General features: G+C 33.0%; 1 protein-coding gene across 1 annotated transcript; it reads left to right on the plus strand.

The window, feature by feature from the left end:
* Window positions 1-10,114: 10,114 nt before the first annotated feature.
* Window positions 10,115-21,475, plus strand: LOC140746639 (uncharacterized). The gene is made up of 7 exons (XM_073078759.1): window positions 10,115-10,459; window positions 11,112-11,280; window positions 11,581-11,715; window positions 11,827-12,629; window positions 12,936-14,277; window positions 14,715-14,903; window positions 15,180-21,475. Exons 1-4 carry the CDS (start codon window positions 10,344-10,346, stop codon window positions 12,157-12,159), a joined length of 753 nt encoding a protein of 250 aa, XP_072934860.1. The 5' UTR covers window positions 10,115-10,343; the 3' UTR covers window positions 12,160-12,629; window positions 12,936-14,277; window positions 14,715-14,903; window positions 15,180-21,475.
* Window positions 21,476-22,548: the final 1,073 nt, after the last annotated feature.

Here is a 22,548-nt window from a genome sequence, read left to right on the forward strand (position 1 = left end):
TTTTTTCCTACAATAATGGTGTTATTTTGTGATTAAAGTGATAATAACAAGTATGAGGCCGGAATATTTGATTCTGGTGCAAAAACAGAAGCTGTAGAACGCACGACCTAAGTCGAAGGTCGACCTATGTTTTTACAAAGTTGTGTTAAAAAGTGCTTATTAGTAATTAGTTTTCATTTGCTATTACGGTGAAGGACAATAACGTGATGAAACACACAAGAGTTCTTTAAAAGTGTTCTCAAACGCGAATGGTAGACTTCATACCAATTCGCATTTGGCCAGCGCAGTGGAATTTGACCAATGAATTTGACCTAAATCTCGCTTACTTTGAAGAGATCCATGTCCAGCAATGGGACATTAGCTTGACGTGGAATTATTAGAGTACATATAATAAAATATTGTCATAAGTAATAAGTTGTAAGTATTCTATAATCAAGGAACACATTTTAATAACATATAACTAACACATGTGGATATAGTACAAAAATATTGCAAAACATGTATTTGTTATATAAAGTAAATAAAGAATATTCGATTATTTTCTTGTATTTCTTGTTAAATATCCCAATTATATTTTATATTAAAAAGGCGGCATCTGCTGTCAAACGTCAAGTGCGTTTTGTTATTTCAGGTTCCTAAATATTTTAATTATATCGTAATTTAGAAAATCTACCTTTTTATGTATAATGATGAATGAAGATTTGAAAAAGGCATAGTATTACATAAGCTAACACCACTAAAGTGAAATTAATAATTTACTTGACGATATTAGGCATAAATCAGTTTTGTTGAAATGCAAAAACGGAACGCTTCAGAGGGACACATTTGCTTACCGAAGATAACGAATCTATCTGACGTTAACTTTAGTTGGCTTTGTGAAAAAAAATTATTGAGACGACAGTAACAGATAGTTTGAATGTCACTGTAAAACTATGGTAGCTAACCGAGTTTAACTGTTAGTAGATTATTGAGACCGGCCGTTAATCATTTTTGACCTATCTGTACTTTCGTAATTTAAGAATGTTGTATAGTCCGCTTAAAATGCTAGTCCGCTCTGAATATAGAAATGATCCGCGTCACCATAGTACATTGTATGACTACACCTGCTCGCAACAACTTCAGAGCGGACTTTGTTTGTTTTTCAAAACAAACAAAACAAAACACTTTGTTTTTCTCCATATTGTAAATCATGTTTTGTAGTTAGGCTGTTCTAACAGCCTCATATATAAGGAAAAGTTAATATGAAAGGTGAAAGTACTAAGTGAGTTACACACGTTTTTTTGTGAATTGGAAGAAAAAGAGTGCCCCTGCCTTCTCTGCCATACAAAGTGGTCACCATACCGGTCTGACGCGCGAGGGTCCCGAGTTCGATCCCCGGCCAAACACATCTAAATGATACAGTTAGATTCTGTTCCTGGGTCTGGGTGTTTGTATATTTTTGTGTGTGTGTTCATGGCAATGAGAGGGAATCCTAGTGAGGGCCTGTAAGTGTAGAAGGGATTTTTAATGAAAAAACCCTTGTAAAAAAAAGGACAGCAAGCCGTGGCCCTATTTTATACAATATAGGAGTAGTAGACAAACATGCAGTCCACCTGATGGTAAGTGGCTACTGGTGCCTATGGACATCTGTAATCAGATTTTGTTAGTTTTAGTATTTGCAATTATAGATACACCATTATCTCAGGCAGTTGTGTCGTAAGTAGTAAACTTTGTGTTGTCATATAAATAAAAAAATGTTAAGGGTGAACAACCCTTATCACTTAGGGGTATGAAAAATAGATAGTATCCGATTCGCAGACCTATTGAATATGCATAGAAAATATGGTGAAAATCGGTAAAGACGTTTTGGAGGAGTATGGTAACTAACATTTTGGCACAAGAATTTTATATATAAGATTAAAAATTTAACACTTCAGAACTATTACAACGTCTTACGAATTTTCGATCAGGTCACATGGCCTGATGTGAGTTTAAAATTTTTTCCCATCCCAAAAAGTGCACAAAGCTGCTAAAGAAGTTTTCACTTCAAAATCAAGTGTATTACAATTCATGAGAAAGAGTCATTGTAATTTTAAATTTTTGCAAAATATATATTACTGTGGGTCACTATAACAAATATTAAAAATAACGAAAGCTTGAAAATGAAAGAGATCGGCATACAAATCACTATTTTGACCCCTCCTATGTATAATATCTTAACTGCAAAACAACAACTTTACAGGAGAGTGTTTTAAAGTTTTGAATATGCTAAAATTCGAATAAAATCTGCATTTCTGTAGGTATCTATATGAAATTTGGTATATATATTTTATTTAATATGCATTATAACATTACTTGTGTTGATATAACACATTAAAATAAGGCAATTTATGCAATGAAAACTAAAAGATGCTTATGTGGGTTACAATATTATACATAGGAGGGGTTGATTTTTCGGCGTTTTTCGCTTTATTTATTGAATCGTTACAGGCAGACAGTTAAAATTTTCACAATGGCTGCCATGATAACAAATATTAAAAATAAATGTAAATTTTGTGGTAGGTAACACTCCCTGTGCGATTCGCACTTGGCCAATTATTATACACAGAGCAAGATAGGATCATGCTACCACGTCTATCCTGAACATCACTAAGAATATATTCTTCCTTCATACTTTTTAAAAGCTTTTTTTACGTAAACGAGTATGAGTTTTTAATCTTATTTTTTGTTATATCTAATGTTTAAAATATTCAAAGCTGCCTCAAGTACAAATATACTATTTTGGTGATATAACACCCGTTATCGTATCGAAACAAAACAAAAGTTTGTAAATCTAATCAGAAGTTTTTAAAACATTTTTTTAAATAAGTAAAGAAAGTATTTATTCTTTGAGTATTTCTAGTACTTTTCTTATGAATCGTGGAATATAAGACACTTCACAACTTTAAATGCAAAGATTTCGTTTATTTTAACGCCATCTGTGCTTCGACATTTTGCGAAAATGTGAAAGGTATTCACAAAATTAAGTTTATACAACGCATATATATAGTGAAAATACAGTTGTTTACTTCAATTCACAGATAACAACTTGTGTTAGAGGAAAACATTGCGAATATTCCCTTGGGTTACATACATAATAAGTAAGTACATACCTCTAATTCGAATTAATTTGGATTGTAAAACACAGCTTTTCACAGTTTTCACAACACACCGCAATCCGTAACACGCACTAAATAAACACAAACATCCTAATTTTAAGAATTCACTTATTGATTTTGGCAAAATTGCGAAAACTGGCGAAAATTCGTAACTGCGTACGCGTCGTCTTTGGCAGCGAATTGTGGCTAATATGGCCGCCGTGAAATCCGCGCAGGCGCGCGCAGATTATAAAGCTCGTTCTAAAACTGGTTTGACATATAAAAATACATTTATACAGTGCTACTTTTTTGTTTTTCCATATAAACTTTCGATTTTGTTACTAAAAACTTAATAACTTTATTGATAAATTCAATTTATGTAATATTATTTTACATACAATCGACGATCCTCGACTTGAAGTTGGACGTCATACCCTCCGGGACTCTCGTATGCTAAGGCAATGTTAACATAAAGGCGGTGGGAATGGATTTTTGGGTCTCGAGGATCCTCTCTTTCCCCGGGCAGATTCTCGGTTGGTAAATACCCCCCGGATTTTTGATATTTGTTCATAATAACATAATGTTATTTAAAACATTACAGAATAATGAAGAAATATAAAAATATATATATCGTCCCACTGTAAAGTGGGTGATTCGGTACTTACGCGGTGTTACCGAGCGGACGGTCAGCCTCCTGATGGTCGGAGGTCGCCAGTCCATGGAGTTCCGACAATCCGCATAGCGGAGCATTCACTATAGCGCTCTGACGCGCAGAGAGTTCGAGGTTCGACCCCGGTGAAACACTCTTAGAATTATACTGACTATCACAAGATCACAACAGAAGTAAAAGAGGAGCGTATCGTGGTTTGATTTCTTTTTTTTTTAATTTAGGAGAAGCAGACGAGCTTGCAGTTCAACTGATGGTAAGTGGCTACTGCCGCCCATGGACATCCGTAATCAACCCCAGATAGGATTAGATATTTCTACCTGAGGTCAGCCACAGATGCGCCTGTTGGTTTACCGTTTTTCTTAGCTTTCGGAGAGCGTAGGAAAGTGTACTTAATTTTTTACAAACATAATCAATGTGTGATTTCCATTTCATATTGTAATCAATAAAAAGTCCTAAAAATTTAACCATTTCCGTTTCTTCTATTTTCTGGTCTAAATATTTTATGTCAAGTTTTGGTGCATTACATTTTTGTCTAAAATTCATTATTGTTGTTTTATTAAGGTTTATTTATTTATTTGGGAAACAAACAATTCATGCTATATAACATAGTTAAATGGTTCAGAGACACAAACAGAAGAATAAACAGTTTCCACTATTAAATTTCACAATAAGTTAAAAAGCAAAATGAACATGAAGTACCACAATGAAGAGGGAGAGAAACACATACATTAAAAAAATTATAAAATAAAAAATTATATATATCTATAAAATGATGTAAAAATCTATTTAAGTTCTCGTATTATTTGTCGTACACTCCTCCTGTAGATACCTATCGAATTACAGAAAGGATCGACGCTTTGAAGGTGCTTGTTGTAGTAATTACATGACCGAAATAAAAAAGTATTGCTGGTATATATGGGCGCAAATCAGTATCTTATGTTTATATTATAACATTTAATGTTTAAAATAATTATTTATGGGTGTAAATCTGTATCTTACGTTTATATTATAATATTTAATGTTTAAAATAATTATTCGTAATTACAATACTGTTATTGATCTAACCTCAATGTCTCTTAGACATTGCACTGATTCTTTCGACTGATTTTAAAACATTGATTTTGTAATTTATTTTTAATAATTGATATTGTTGCAAACCTTCAAAGTAAAAATCAATTAGATTATTATGACTCCAATTTTATTGTTTTATAAACAAAACTTAGTTTAATTTGCATCCTACTAGTAGCGCCCTCTTTTGGCGATTTATGAAAACTTGTAAGGAATGTTTGCGTGTTGTAACGCGCTTGTTTATTAAAACAAATATAATTTGTGTAAGATAAATTATTTGGAGTAACATAAAATTCATTATTAATTTTTATTATGTCAATTTTGATTGTCAATGTGGAATTAATATTTAGATTAAAATATGGACGATTTCCGGTAGTACTTCAAATCACTTTGTTAGTCATACCAAATAAATTATGTAAATTATAATAATATTAAAATACTTATTCTCGTATTTTTAAAACAATATTTTCAATATAATGTTATTTTATTAACAGTTAAATTTATTGTGAATCACGTCACTTGTTATAACAAAACAAGTGATGTGAGGTAGTTCTTATGCTGTTTGTCACTCGAGTAGTATTTAAGTCCACGCGCTGGTAGAGCGTGGTACATTCGCATTTAATCAGTCGTGTAAGCCGTTACTCTGCTCGAATTGTAAATAAAAGTGAATAAAAGTGATTCTCATATTAAAGTCGTTTCGTTCAGTTTATTAATAAAGTGCGGTATTGGGATATCGTCGACATATACTTAGTTCTACTAAGAAGAGTGTAGAACAACGCTCTACATCGAGAGTTAATTCTGGGGCAACTAAAATTAATTTTACGGAGAAGGAAGGGAGAGTCAATACATTCGTTTAAAATTTTATATAAAAATAGTTGATCTCTCTCTGATCGTCTTATCTGTTAGGGTTACGGTAGAAGGTACATGTTTATATCTATATTTTTGATGTTTGATAAATAAATCAAATATTTTTTCTAGCTTTGCTTGCTTTGTTTTGTATAGCGGATTCCAACAGAGCCATACTCGAGTGTAGAACGGACATACGCGTTAAAAAGAACGGATAAAGTTGTACTATTGGAGTTTACTCCTTAAGAAACGATTTGAGTTATAAGGCCCGGTACGGAAATTTTATGAGGAGTAAAATCAAGTGTAACACGAAAAGTTGAGGCGTAACGTAGAAAGAGACAAACATATATATCTGTAGGATTGAACGTGTAAAAGAATGAGATGGAATACATTACACAGCGTATCTCATTCTCGGGGTCTCCTCTTTGCGCGCTACTTCGTAGTCTCACTGTATAGTTCACTACCTCCAGTCTGAGAGTTGAATGTGTGCGTATGTTTGTACGTGTGTGTTGCGCGCCTGCGTATTACGAAGTTCTGCCACAACTTGTATACTGCTGCCGAGTACAGGGTATGCATGCTGTATAATAAATGCATATAGTAGCATCTATTGTATACATCTATATACAACGTACATAAACAGCAACCTAACCATCAAGTTTTAATGTTTTTATTATTATTATTATTATTTATATTATTTTGTAACATACTTTATGTAATACGCATTATTGAAGTAATATAAATAATCCGAATAATTACAGATATATGTTTGTTTCTCTTATCATTTTAGCAGATGCGTTCATTTACCCTTTTTTCTATTTGATATATATCATAATTATCGTTCGTAAGGAGTAAACTCCAATCGTGCGTCGTAGCTGACACACACACACTTTTTTTTTTTTTGAAATCTTTGCTAATCCTTATTCTTATTTTATCCTTATTTTTAAATTATTCTCATTTAGCCATTCAATTATATTTGTTAATGAATTATTTATGTCAGTTTGTGTCAGTTTCAAATATATTTCATATAAAATATAACCTATGTTACTCGTGGGTGGATAATGTAGCTTTCGAATGGTGAAAGAATTTTTAAAATCGGTCCAGTAGTTTTTGAGCCTATTCATTACAATCAAACAAACAAACTAAGTTTTTCTCTTTATAATATTAGTATAGATAGATAGAAAACATGTAGTTTCTCTCCATAGAGTATCATCTGATTGATCTGATTCTCTGAAATGCTGATATAAAAATTTTTTAACAAAAAATACAACCGACTTCTATGTCACTACAAAGTAAAAAATAATTGAAATAAATATTGGTTTAGTACATATTTCTGAAGTCGGCGCTCAATATATTTCGTTGGATAACGATGTAAACATCGTGTCTAATATGAGCGCCGACTTCAGAAATATGTACTAAACCAACATTTATTTGAATTATATTTTACTTTGTAGTGACATAGAAGGCGGTTGTATTTTTTGTTAACATTTTTTTTTCATCCTTTTTAGTGATGACGTACTAACATTTATATTAATACAATATAAAATTGTAAAAGCGTGATCATGAATGAAGGTAAGGTCTGAGTTTACATTGATTCGAACCGCCCGCTCGCAGGGCGCTACCGCGCCCTGCTCGCTTTGTTTTATATTGTCTTTTATGTTCCAACCTAACCTAACTAAATAGTCAATGATGAACTGGCTTTGCAATTTCATTAGAACCTACACCAAATATCTTCAAACACAACTCAATTATTCCCATTGGTTGAGGAGTTACATATTTTGTCTCTGAGCCACATTATCAGACCCTTAAATAGTTAATGATGAACTGGCTTTGCAATTTTATGAGAACCTACACCAAATATCTTCAAACACAACTCAATTATTCCCATTGGTTGAGGAGTTACATATTTTGTCTCCGAGCCACATTATCAGACCCTTTAATAGTCAATGATGAACTGGCTTTGCAATTTCATTAGAACCTACACCAAATATCTTCAAACACAACTCAATTATTCCCATTGGTTGAGGAGTTACATATTTTGTCTCCGAGCCACATTATCAGACCCTTTAATAGTCAATGATGAACTGGCTTTGCAATTTCATTAGAACCTACACCAAATATCTTCAAACAAAACTCTATTATACCCATCGGTTCGGTAATAGGGAATATGTATGTGATTTAGATTTGCTTGTTATTTTTTTCCTCGGTTCATTACGGTCCTGAAATTACATCTAAACCATTATTTTTTCTTTATTTCGTATTAGATTGCTTCAAACTTTGATCAAAAATCGTAAATTATGCGAGCGAAATTCAAATTTGCAAAACGCATTCCCATTGGTCGAATCGAAATATGACGTCACATAGCGTGTTACGATGTTTATCGGCGTCGATATTCAAACGATAGTCAAACTGTTTCAGAGAAAAAATGTTTTTGTCTATATTTCTACAGTGTTATTTATTGCCTAGTGCGATTTTTCTACATAGTATTATTAGGAATAATCAAGAACAATGATTGAAAGTAGTTTTGTCAAAGCACAATCGGACTATTTACCTAAAATATGCAAAATGAATAAACTTGTTTTTATGCATAGGTCAATTCAGAAATATTTAACTGATCATAACTTATTTTGTTAATATTCTTTTTTTTCTGTTTTTTTATAATATAGGAGTAGCAGACGAGCATACAGTCCACCTGATGGTAAGTGGCTACTGCCGCCCATGGACATCTGTAATCAACCCCAGATAGGATTAGATATTCCCACATAAGGTAGGCCCCAGATTCGCCGCTACCCCTGAGGACTAAGCTGGAACGCCTCGGAAAAGTCTGTCTCCCTTACCACACCCTTCAAACCGGAACACAGCAGCGCTTCACACTTCTGTTATTAGGTATAAATAGGTGTGGCGGTGGTGCCGCCGGAGTCGAACCACAAAGGGTTCTACCACCTTCAACCTATCACCTATGTTCACCTATGTTCATCTTTATAATATTATAATAGATTATAATGCATTTTGTGTGTTTCAAATGATAGTGTTTGATGTAGAAGTCGATAAGTACCTAACGAAGTAGATGATCAATGCAATTTTAAAATTATTTACCTAAAATTATTGTTTGTTACAGTAACTGCAAATGTTAATGCGATTTTGGAGATACTTTATCTGTTTCCCGTAATCTTGCACCACATTTTTCGTATTTTCGCATCTTTTGCAAAAGAAAAAACACTATATAATGTATTTATAGTAGTGGTTTTGCACAATAAAAATAAAATAAATATTTATAAAGTGGTTATTTAGCCTTTCCCATGATGTAAATAGCGATGAAACCTGAAAAAGTTTAATAATACCCTTATGTGCATACAGTTATTATCAATATCGATACAAATCACGCTACGTGACGTCATTCAAAGAGCGCGTAAAATGGCGGCGTTCAAATGTGTCAAATTTTATTGATACTTTAAATAATTTTTAAAAAAATATTTGAAACACTAATAAAATTGTTTATATTTTTTACTATGTTAAAACGATGTGATAAGTGGTTTAAAATAATAAAATAAAAATGTGCATATTCCCTATTCGTGTACATACATAAAAAAAAAGATACCGGCCGAATTGATAACCACCTCCTTTTTGAAGTCGATTAAAAATGTCGCTTATATCTTTACAGAGCTACTGAGCTAAAGTGAGCTATTGAGCTAAAAGAGTGATATATATCACTGAGTTCAAAAGATATACATATATCTCTCTTTTCACTTTAGTGATACATTTTGCGCACCTCTAGTGCAAATGGTTATACAGGGACAGGGTTGCCAAACCTACACTGTAGATCACTCACTAACTGTAGATCTACAGTTTTTTGGAAGTTCTCTCAGTTTTTAGTTTAGGCCTCTAAATCTACAGTTTTTTTATATAAGATGCTCGCGGCATCTATTTGCTTGGCTACGAATTCCATACACTATCGAACCGGGGGTATAGTCCGCGTAAAACTGCTAGTCCGCTCTGAACTGAATTACCCACTTTGAACGGTCTGATTAATTTAAAATTTTGAGCAATTATCAAGAACTGATACAATATTTTTTTTACATGATCTTAATAATTTTATCCCATTCTCTCATCAGGATCAGGATTAACGATTTTACTTGTGCGATTTTGGCGTGGTTTTAAATTTTTAAACTATTTATGACTATAATTATATAATAAAAAAGAATAAAAATATAAAGATGTATATTTACTGTTTTAATTTGATTTTTACAGTTTTCTACAGTTTTTTTCAACCGTAGCTGGAGTTAGCAACCCTGTACAGGGACCTACGTAGGCTCGATGATGTTGTCGTTTTAAATATAGTTTACATTCTTAATATTTTTGTGTATAGTAACATCTCAGGAGATTTAGAAAAAAAAAAAACAATATGGCGTCTTATGTCCTCCGGCGTAATACCCTATGTGACATAATTCCTTGCATTTTTATTTCGCTACAACCAAAGAGTAAAGCTACAACGTTGAGTCGAGCTTGTGTTCCTCCGTTTATGTGTTTTAAAAGTGCAGTCATAATCCAGTGAACCGATTTCGTGTGTTGAGTTTGTAACTCCACTCGTAATCAGTGGTTATTATTTTCGAGACAGGACTATTAGTTAAGTAGTTATTTTATTTGCAATGGCAGATAGGGAGACCAAAAGGAAATGTTTTAAGTGTGGGTGTTCGCCAGCTTTAGATAATGTTAGATTGTTCCGATTTCTGAAGCCTGGTGTAACTTTGAGGAACTTAAGCCGGTAAGTGCCTAACATGATTGCTAGAAGCCATTTTATCAAACCTTTAATTCTATGATTCTTCGTGCTAATTTTGTATATAAGTAAATCATTTTCCTAAATAACTCCTACGCTAAAAACATAAATTACTGCAAAACCGTCTAAAACAAAAATATTCCACTATCAAAAACCGTGTGCGCAATGTTCATATAAATATTATATCTTTACATAATAATATACACATTAGAGAACTTCATCACTTTAGCCGATTTTTAATCCGTTTATTGTGAATATTAGCAATCGTCAAATTTGCTAGTAAGACGCTAATACGACTCATTTACATCCTATGCTATAAATAGAGTTATGTGAACCTTGGAGCACCAAATAAAATAGTCCTGGTTAATTGGCATTACACAAATAAATATATGTTTGAAAGACACCATTATGCATACAGATTATTGGAGAATCTATTTTAGTCTTTCTGAACATGCATGTAACTTAATCCTTTTATTTCTTGAGGGTTGATTTTGCATCTGTCACTTGCGATGAGCTAAGGAACCTTGTTTACATACTTTAATATTTACATACTTTAACCCTAAAAACATTGTCCTCTTAGTTTGCTTTTCTGAACAGTTGTGTAAAAATAATAATTTGGTAACTTATGTTTCATTCACAGCTGTGAACATTGGGCAAAGTTTATTTTCCCGGAAAGGGCACCTACGCTTACATTGCTACATAAACTTCATTCTGAGCATAGAATGCTATGTCAGCAGCATTTTCAAGATGCAGATTTTGTAGACGAGACTAAACAGCAATTGAATAGAGATGCTATTCCAATGTATCATGTAAGTTGTTGCTCTACTTTGATATAAATATATAAAAACCAATTACCTCCATATTCATGTCTTTTGTCCTAAATGGTATTGTGAGTATCTTTATGTAGTTTTATACCTTACCTTTCTATATTTTATACTGGAAACTAGTCAGGTTAGATGATCTCAAAAAATCAGTTAATTTTTAAAAATAAATTATAATATTTAAAACATAAAACTGTACAAAAAGGCTTTTTGGAAGCTCTTCACTTGTAATTGTGTATATACTTAAGCTATACCAAGGAATACATATTTTTAATTTTTTGTTTTCAGGCTAGTCCTACAACTGACTGTGAACCAACTATTGCCGCAGCTGAAGTGGTTAATCCTGTACAAAGGGTTGCCTTCAGAGATCTCACTAACTATCCCTCAACATCTGTTACAATAACCCACACAACTGTTTCTAAAGTAAGAAAACAGAATATGTAAAAAAAGGGCTTCTTGGAAGCTCTTTACTTGTAATTTTGTGCATACTTATGTTATACCAAAAAGTACATATATTTATTTTTTGCTTTTAAGGTTAGTCATCCAACTAACTGTGAGCCAATTATCACCGCAGCTGAAGTGATCAATCCTCTACAAATAGATACCTTCAGTGAACCAACTGACTATCACTCAACATCGGCTACAATAACCCACACTACTGTTTCTGAAGTAAGAAAACAGAAGATTAATGATAATCTGAACTTAATTAAATGCCGCAAATATCTTAAAAAAATTTGCGAACTGCGCAATCGCATTAGAAGTGTCTCCTTAAAAAACAAGTTGGCTCAGATAAATAATGATGTTGCAGTGAAAAAACTTTCAAAAAAAATTACACCAGCATTTGCTATTTTACTACAAGGGCAATAAAGGAATGCTAAGAGGCCAAAAACTGGTCACAGATGGACTCGAGACGAGAAGTTGACAGCATTAAGAATATATAAGAGGTCGCCTACTTGCTACAGATTACTCAGGAGAATGTTCTGCTTACCAACACCAGGAACATTAAAAACACTATTAAGTAATGTTCCCGTTGATGTGGGTGTCAATAAACCCATGTTGGAAGTTATGCAAAAATATTTGAAAACTTTAAAAGCAGATAAAAAATTGTTTTATTCTCGCATTCGATGAGATGGCGATAAAAAAACATTTACACTATAATGTTAAAAAGGATATAATTGAAGGATATCAAGATAACTCACATGCGTCACAAGGACGCAGTTCTTCAATAGCATCTCAGGCATTAGTTTTCATGATTTGTGGCATAAGACATAACGTTAAGCAGCCTGTGGCGCACTATTTCTCCAGCGGGTACTCCAGTAGCCGTGCTTATCAAAGAGGTGAGTTAATTTATATCCCAATTTTAAACATATTTTACTTTTGCAAAAACTGTGCAGTCCATTTATTTTTCCATCACTATTGCATAGTTTGCCTACACTTGACCAGCATTGTAGACATAAAAGATTTATTGATGATGATGAGCACATATTATTTCACATTTTTACATAATTGGGTATACTTTCTAAATTACAGGATCCTCTATGCAGACAAAGTACAATTTGTATTTAGCCAGTGCATATTTTATTATATTTTTAGTAAACACATGGTTGAATTCAGATTTAGTTATGTTATATATTTCATTTCAGGTCCTCCGACAGTGCTACAACTATGATATTCACATTGCTGCTACTGTTTGCGATATGGATGGGGTGAATAGGAGAGCTCTTGCTATATTGGGTGCTTCCATTCAGAGCCCATATACAGGGTGAATTTTTCAAACGGGCCTTCAGGGCCAAATCCCAAACTATAAGGATTAACGAAAAATGCTGAAAGGAGTTACGAGGCCGATTTTGATAAAAACTAAAACTGCATCATTACTTTTTAAAAATATCTTTTTACCTAGCCTGGAATCGAACGAGTTCATTTTGAAAAAAAATACACCCTCTATATTATACCACTATCTGTTAGTGTTGCTTATAAAGATCAAATTCTGTGAAGTAATGATAAATGACAAACTAAAGGAAAAGCCTCAATTTTAAGAAAATGCATATTTTTTCATATTAATTTGGCAGTTAAGTTCCCGCCATTCATTAATTTAAACATTTCGCGTATTAACATTTTTTTTGTCTGATGTTTCAAATCATTTGCAAGCAGACGTTTTGTTCTCCAAGAATTTATATTTTTAGTTTGACTTAGTGAAGGTTATTTTTAGGACCATTATAATAGATTTGCAACTTGCTATACGCGGAGTTTCGTATTAAAACTAAAGTTCTTCTTAAAGTTTCGTTCTGTATTAAAACAGATGTAAAGTTGACAATTTGCGAGAATGACTTTTTCGACTGAAATCCCAGAGATTACTTAACAAAGAGATATAAAAAATCATATTTCCCGTTGAAACGAAGTTGTAAACAACAAAAAATAAAAAAATCCTAATTTATCAGTTATCTATTTTTATTTTAAAAATAAATACTAAAAACGGGCGGGAACTTAGTTGCCAACCTATTACTTTCCCATACAAAGCCGTATGTCATGGTCATACCATCGAAGAATTAGTTGATTGACCAACAAATTCTTCAATGTTATGGCTTTTGTATAGTCCTAAAGAATTATACACAAGTCATATGTTATGTATAATCCTTAAGGATTAGTATGCCAATGTATGGGAAAAATATGTATTTTCTTCAAAATTTTCCTTTTCCTTTAATTTGTCACATAACATTATTTCCCAGAATTTGATCCTTATAAGAGACACTATCATATAATGGAATAATATAGGGGTGTATTTTTTTTCAAAATGCACTCGTTCGATTCCCGGCTAAGGAAAAAGATATATATAAGTGAAAAATTCACCCCGTATAAACATATTTGGGAAAGAGATAGTAACACTTTATGATACACCTCATTTATTAAAGTGCTTTAGAAATCTTTTTCTGAAGTATAATATAGAGTGTGATACTGATATATCTTCTGATGATAAACTTGGAAGGGGTAAGCAGTTACTTTTATTATTTTTGAGGTTAAAAACTTTTATCTTGCATTTCCTATAACAAGGGATAATCAAAAGAGTATAGTCCAATTAACTGGTCACTGCAATCTTTGAATATTTATATTATATATAAATATATAGTTTGTATTATTTTAACTTAAATAAATCTGTTCACTAAAATAGACTAAGAAAATGATTTTGCAAAGTTCCATTTCAGTTATGAAGCAAAACCATCTCCTTTTATCAAAGTTCATGAATATATATATCTAAATCATAAATCCTCAATGTTCCACTGATAGAAACGAGGTTTTTTTCTTATAAATGTAAAGAATTTAGGAAATAGTCTAGTCTAATATGAACTGGGTGCACACCACCACAAATTTGTAAATAGTGCTTCAATTATTTTTTGTTGTGTAATTTTTTTTGTATCATTTTACAGGAATTGCTAAGTGGTCCCATATAAAAAAAATCCATGAAATAGACAGTGAAAATCCAGTATTTGTGTATGTGCCTAGCTTAACAAGGGATCACCTCAATCCAAATACTAAACAAAAGATGAAAGTGAAGCTCGCCGCTCAGGTGTTTAGCCATTCTGTGGCCGCTGGCATGTATGCTAAGATATCGGAAGGTAAATAATCATTTTAATTTAAGACACATGCAAAGCCTGTGGTAGATTTTAATCTTGAATGATCTACAAGCGGCTTCAGGATTTGATTATTTCATGCCTGCTTGAGATCCCCTTAAGCAAGGAAACATTGTATCTCTAACCGAGTAGTAGTGGTAATCTTGAATATATGATTCAAAAACTTTGAAATAAAGGTATAGGACCTATCTCTCTTTCTGTTTTGTAGTTTCACAAAAATAATTTGGTCTGGCAAAAAATACATTATTTTTTAAATTCCAGGGACATTGGCATCAGAAAGCATAATTATTGCTAATTTAATAACTCACATGGACCGACTGTTTGATCTGCTAAATAGTGACACAGCTGACTTGCGAAGAGGAAAACCTCATGCTACGAATATGAGGGAGGGGACACCACATTTAGAGTATTTTTTTAAAATGAGGAAGTTTTTGTCTAGTGCAAAATATATTGGTAGTAGATGTACCCCTCCTTCTCGGGATGGCTGGGTATGGACGTTAAATGGTGTGGAGAGATTATGGCATAATTTAGTACGTACCCATAAAGTAAGAAGCCTACAAGAAGGCTTCAGCAGGACCCACTCGAAAATTTATTTGGATGTATTCGTGGTAACTGTGGTTCCAATTTCAACCCTACATTAGGTCAATTCGAGGCTGCCCTAAAAACATCCATCATTAGTAACTTGGCCCATATTGGGACTAAAGGAAATTGTGAAGAAGATGACAACATAATTGTAAATAATTTCTATACAATTTATTCTGTGGCTTCTTCAGCTAAACCCACGCACTCATGCCAGTCAAGCTCATTTGGTACTGAAAATTCAGATGATGCTGAAAATTCAGTATCATCTGACTTTTCAGTACCAAATGAGCTGGAGCTTAATTTTAATGTAATTGAAGATAATGCAGAAATACAAGCATGTGCATATGTGTGTGGGTTTATGCTTAAGAAATTTGCCAGCGATTGTAAAATTTGTCAATCATTACTTTTTTCAAATAAACTAGAATTGCATCACAGATTTGTAGAGCTACGGGAATATCCGGATTTGAAAAAGTCTTTGAATTATGCTTCTAAAAATATGGTGATCTGTGTTGAGCGCTGCGCCGCAAGAACAAACAATTTATTAAAAGAAAAAGGAGAATTAATATACTTAAAACATATAATTACTAATCAAATAAAATCGGAAATCGACTTCAATTTCTTGAACAGTTGTATTATACATAAAGAAATAAATGTAAATAAAATTATTAATAGTGTGTTTATAATATGCGTCAAAAGATTTTGTGTTTTAAAAAATAGAACATTCGCGGAAGAAGCAACGGCAGCAGCGCTCAAGCGTAAAATTAATATTTTAAAAAACAAATAAAAGAAATGGATCTACTAGATTACGCTTGTGAAAAGGGCACTCGCACCAGATGAAGGGTTCTTGCCTTGTTTTTATTATTCTTCATCTAAAATAGTTATACCAATTAATCTTGTCCCTTGCCCTTATAGTAAGGGAGTTATCAGGGCGACAACCCTTAACGATTTTTTTTCAGTACTTATTTAAGATATCTTTATGAAATTTAAACTGTTTATATTTGCAAATTATGTAACAGTATATGTATGTCTATCCATAAGCTCCATTTTTTTTTCAGATTATATGTGATATGGAAAATCGTAAGATACGATAAGTATATTTTTGGGGGTGATTTTTCACACTAATCCACGAAGTGACACCTACCAAAAATATTTGTTTTTTTATACATTAGTATGCTATTTTTACAAATCAGAATTATAAAATCGTTTAATTGGTGGAACACACCTTTATATAATAATTAAAACCAATCATGGATATTAAGTGCATATGATTTTTTTTTCGTTTCATAACTCTTTTTTTTTTTTTTTTTTTTTATAATATAAGAGTAGCAGACGAGCATGCAGTCCACCTGATGGTAAGTGGCTACTGCCGCCCATGGACATCTGTAATCAACCCCAGATAGGATTAGATATTCCCACCTGAGGTCGGCCACAGATGCGCCGCTACCCCTGAGGACTAAGCTGGAACGCCTCGGAAAAGTCTGTCTCCCTTACCACACCCTTCAAACCGGAACACAGCAGCGCTTAACACTGCTGTTATGAGGTAGAAATAGGTGTGGCGGTGGTGCCGCCGGAGTCGAACCACAAAGGGTTCTACCACATACAAATACACTCATCGGATACGCATGTTGGCTATGTGATTTGACGGCATTCGACTGCACTAATTTGGAACACGTGATTTAGACTCTGTACTAAGTTATCTTATAGTATAATGTGATTTCTATATCCTCGAGGAATGGCTGTAATTTATTAAAAAGTTTACCGAAAAGGGGTTCTATGAGGGCAAACGCCCTTTGTCGTGCTGACGGCGTTTGCCCTCTTCAGGGCCCTTTTCAATTTGGGATGGAGCTGGATGTACTCCATCCGTCAACTTTTTGATGAATTACAGCGTATCGTTGAGAGTACAGTACATGCTTATTGAAGCTCATAATAAGATAACAAGGTATCGAATTTAAATCACGTGTTCCGAATTCGTGAAGTCGAATACCGTCAAATTATATAGTCGATGCGTACAATTGCAATATTTTGTCACTAAGTTATGAAACGTTGTTATGCATATGTTTATGATTACAGATTTGGAAAATTAAAGGTTGTCTTGTACCTTATTTATTATTTTTTGTAAAAACATTATTCCCTTACACATATCCATAATTGGTGTCAATTTATTTAAGGTATATTCCACTGATTTGACCATTTGGTAATTCTGATATGAAATAAATAGCTAATAATAACTTATATATTATACACTTATACACTTCGGGGTGAACGTAGAAAATTGCACCTAAAATATACTTCTCGTTTCTTACGATTTCTATTATTGCAAATATTCTCAAAACAAATGATATTGAGTGTATGGATTACTCCAGTCAGTGAGGATTTTTGCCATACAAAAGGTGGTTTAGTAACAATTTTTACATATGTTGATGAAAAATTCAAATTTGTGACCTGAATAGTGCCCGCTCGGACCGCCGCCTTGGATGAAAGGTGCTAAATTCTGTATTTTTCAATATAATACTTCAACAGTTGATCCTACGACAAAGAGGTTCAAAACAAACTGGAAGTGAAAAAAAATTTACACATTTATTGTTTCAACAATTTTTTGGACGTCTCACATGTATTGAGTTATAGCAGCATAAAGATTAAAATTTGTTTACAAATTACATTTTTTGTTGGAATAAATAACATTATATACCACTTTCTTACACCAAAATGGGATTATATGGCGAAATGTATTCTAAATTACCACCACCTAGTAAGTAATTTGGTATATTCTGTCATGTAATCTTATTTTGGTGTAAAAGAGCGTTAAAAATAATATAGTAATATTTGTTCCAATAAATTGTAATCTGTGATCAAATTTTCATGTTTACACTGCTATAATTCTATACACGTGAGACTTGCAAAAATAATGTCCAAACAATAAGAAATGTAAAATTTTCTCTTTCTCTCTTCAAGTATTCATTGAATGATTTAGTCGTAGCATCAACCATTGGGGTATAATACAGATGGGGCGGTCGGAACGGTCACTCCTCAAGTTCACAAATTTGAATTTTACATCAGAATACATACCTAAACAACATATTATATAATTGTGTTTATAATATACCTAATAGTAAGTGGCTACTGTCGCCCATGGATGTTTGTTATCAACCCTGTATAAGATTAGATTCCTAGCAGAGGTTGGCCACAGATGCACTGCTGCCCATAAGGACTAAGTTGGAAGGCCTTGGAAAAGTATGCCTACCTTACCACACTCTTCAAACCAGAACATAACAGCGCTCCTTCACCACACTCTTCAAATCAGAATACAACAGAGCTAAACATTGCTGTTACTAGACAAAAAGGTGTGGCGCTAGGTGTCGTAATCGAACCACAAGCAGTTCTAGATCACCTTAAAAGAGTTGTTACTCCACCGTCTTTTGTATGGCAAAAGTTTTTGCCCTACTAACTGGACTAGATAGCTAGATATTGTTTAAATTTTAAAAAGTTATCTTAAATATGTACAGAGAGAAATAAATCGATAAGGCTTGTCATTCTCATTAATCCCTTACTAGATAGATCCCTTATAGGATAGAGACAAGTTTCATTAGTATATCTATTTGATGAAGAATAATAAAAACAAGGTGAACCCTTCATCAAACGCGAGTGCATATTTCATACGCTTAACATACTAGAGCCTTCATATTTGTATGATAAGATCACGTCAAATGCAATTAAAATGATTTGCATTATTCAAAGGTTTTAGCAATAAATCCCAATTTAAGTAATTGAGTTATAAATTTTACACCCGTAAGTCTACATTTACTGTAAAGACAGGCAAACACAGGAATGCTGATACTATTTTTGTTACTAATTGGATAACTGAGCTCCCTATTGAGCTAGTAGAGTAAGATCCCAGGGCCCCCAGACGTTACTTATTTTTGAAGTAACGAATTTTACGGTATAGACGCTCTTATATGTGTGTAAGAGTGTGAGCAAACTCGCTAGTTTGGCTAGGCGGACCGTTCACAGGTAGCAGGTAGAAAAGGTAGACAAAAACATAACTTACTTTTGTTAAATTCAAAGCACTGATTTTTATATATGTCACATAGAATATTATTCAAAATAAATATTTCATATTGACAGACCGTTCCTGTGGGCGGTAATTCCTCCCAGACGCTTTAAACCTCATAAAAAAATAACTGAACTTTTGTTATATTCGAAGTCTTCAACTTTATATATGATGCTTGGGAGACTATTTTAATACCTTTTTTATTAAACCCCAGAAACAATCTTTTTTTTTCCTACACAGGGATTGTTTTCAACAATAAATTATTTAGTTAAATGACGATTTATTATTATCATTATATTAATACAAAAATATAGAAATTTTGTAAAAATATGATCATCCATTACTATTTAATTAAGTCTTAATCATCATTGTTTGCTTCATATGAGTTTCGACTTTCATCGTCGAACCAATCCTGGGTTTGAATATTCAAGTGGTCATCATCGTTAATATCGTTATTTGAATCTTCTTTTGAATCTACTCGAAACTCTATCAGGTATGTTAAGTTCACATCAAATTAATTTATTATATGCACAGCAATTCATATCTTCATTGATTTATTTGTATTTTCAGAAGATTCAAATAACGATATTCACGATGATGACGACTTTAATACTGAAATCCAGGATTGGTTCAAGGATGAAAGTCAAAACTCATATGAAGCAAACAATGAAGATTAAGACCTAATTAAATAGTAATGGAAGATCATATTTTTACTAAATTTCTATATTTTTGTATTAATATAATGATAATAATAAATCGTCATTTAACTAAATAATTTATTGTTGAAAACAAACCCTGTGTAGGAAAAAAAATGATTGTTTCTGGGGTTTAATAAAAAAAATATTGTGTCTGGGAGAATGTTTGGCCCTTCGGATTGGTCTGGCTGTCCACAAAAGATATTATGTCTGGGAGAATGTTTGGCCCTTCGGATTGGTCTGGATGTCCACAAAAGGTATTAAAATAGTCCCCCAAGCATCATATATAAAGTTGAAGACTTCGAATATTACAAAAGTTCAGTTATTTTTTTATGAGGTTTAAAGCGTCTGGGAGGAATTACCGCCCACAGGAACGGTCTGTCAATATGAAATATTTATTTTGAATAATATTCTATGTGACATATATAAAAATCAGTGCTTCGAATTTAACAAAAGTAAGTTATGTTTTTGTCTACCTTTTCTACCTGCTACCTGTGAACGGGCCGCCTAGCCAAACTAGCGAGTATGCACACACTCTTAAACACATATAAGAGCGTCTATACCGTAAAATTTGTTACTTCAAAAATAAGTAACGTCTGGGGGCCCTGGGATCTTAGACTATAGTATATACTTATTTTTGGTTATGGAAGACCACTTGTGGGTTCAGTTTTTTTTTTCAATTTCCATCCAAATATTTTTCTAGTGAATATCTGGCGCATAGAACACAGATTAACTGTTCCATAGGTTTTTATATAATTTATGTACGCAATATAAGAAATTAAGAAACGTGTACTGTATTGTCTTAAAAAAGATGTGAACTGTATTTCTTAAAACAGTACTGTTAGCTGTTCAGTCGTGGGTTATGCACAATGAAACGCAGAGTCGATTCTTAGACACACCGTATATTGCACGGGCAGAGTAACGTCCTACACAATGATCGTATATTGAATGTTCTCTAATAATCTTCTACCCTATTTATATAATTTCATCATTGAGTCAAATATCGACTAATTACATTTACAAATACAAAATAAATAATAATGCTAATTACAATTACTAAATAACTTAAAAAAATATTAAGGATGCTAATTAATAATTATAGTAATAATCGCAATGTAAATATTTAATTATAATGTACAGATCAACTAATCAACTATAATACGCCATATCCGTTGTAACTCTATTGAGTAGTTGGTAACAGTACTTTAATTTCAATAAAATTTTGGAGCATATTTTAAAAATGTTTTATTTTACTTTCTTCCCATATTTTAAACGTAAAGTAGGCACTTTTACCTGTAAAATATAAGCATTGTAAAACATTTTTGTTATTTTACGAGTAAAAGTGCCTACATTACGCAATAATTCAAAAAGTAATTTGAAATGTATTTTCAAATTTCCCGCTCATAATTATTCAAATTTCCCGCTCATAATTATTCAAATTCCCCACTTATAATTATTCAAATTTCCCGCCTAAATATTACGCTCGGTTTACTGTGGCGAACTCTAGATGGCGTTGCTAACTATGTTATCGCGTTTTTTGTATGAAGTCGTCGTTCTTCTCAAAGAGTATAGTAACCTATGTAGGAAAAGAGAGGCATCTTACGTGATAAAATTGACACGCTTGCGCACAAGCGCCGCCAAGTGAATTGGTGACCAAAACTCGGCACGCTATAGGTACATACGTATAAATAGTACGTATCTATATGATTCATATAAAATGCATCGTACCTATAATATCTGTGAGAGCGGGAGACTCCACGCGATCATTATCCCCAGAGCCGGTCCTTCCCTTTTGCCTTAAGGCACCGGTCCCAATGATAGGTGATGAAGGGCGGTCGTCCATTTGGATAAAGACAACTTCCTCAATCAGAATACCATTTATTGCCACGAAACAGCCAAAACAATAATTGTCTACAACTGTGCAGCAGTAATTCTACGAGATGTTACTCCTTCGAGCGACAAATGTAGAATGCTCTCCGACAGCTGATCTTCATCTTCCGGAGCCACTAGTGGCCCCGAAGGTTTCCTTTTTAAGGCTGAGCCTTCTGAAGGAAGAGTCTCCCGCTGCCTGTGAAGACAGGCAGGTCGTTGGGGTGGTAGCCAGAGGGGTTTTTGTTTTTTTTTTTTTTTTTTGTTTTTTTTAATAAGTATGTAGATCAATATATATATGTATATATGTTAATTTTTTTTTTTTTTTTTTTTTTTTTTTTTTTCCCTCTGGCATACCTGTGGTCATGGTTCTTCTTCTAATGAGTTGAGCCGTGGTTCTATGGGCAGGTGCCCATAGTGGTGTCGTGTCCGGTGT

The sequence above is a fragment of the Epargyreus clarus genome, unplaced genomic scaffold (genome assembly GCF_041222505.1).
Source record: "Epargyreus clarus isolate Ecla_fem2 unplaced genomic scaffold, WU_Ecla_fem_2.2 ptg000013l, whole genome shotgun sequence".
Classification (NCBI taxonomy): Eukaryota; Metazoa; Arthropoda; class Insecta; order Lepidoptera; family Hesperiidae; genus Epargyreus; species Epargyreus clarus.

Coding starts and splice junctions, on each gene's coding strand:
- LOC140746639 (XM_073078759.1), top strand. CDS start 10,344: ATGGCAGATAGGGAGACCAAAAGGAAATGTTTTAAGTGTGGGTGTTCG. Junction 11,281..11,580: donor ATGCTATTCCAATGTATCAT/GTAAGTTGTTGC, acceptor TTTTGTTTTCAG/GCTAGTCCTACAACTGACTG. Junction 11,716..11,826: donor CCCACACAACTGTTTCTAAA/GTAAGAAAACAG, acceptor TTTGCTTTTAAG/GTTAGTCATCCAACTAACTG.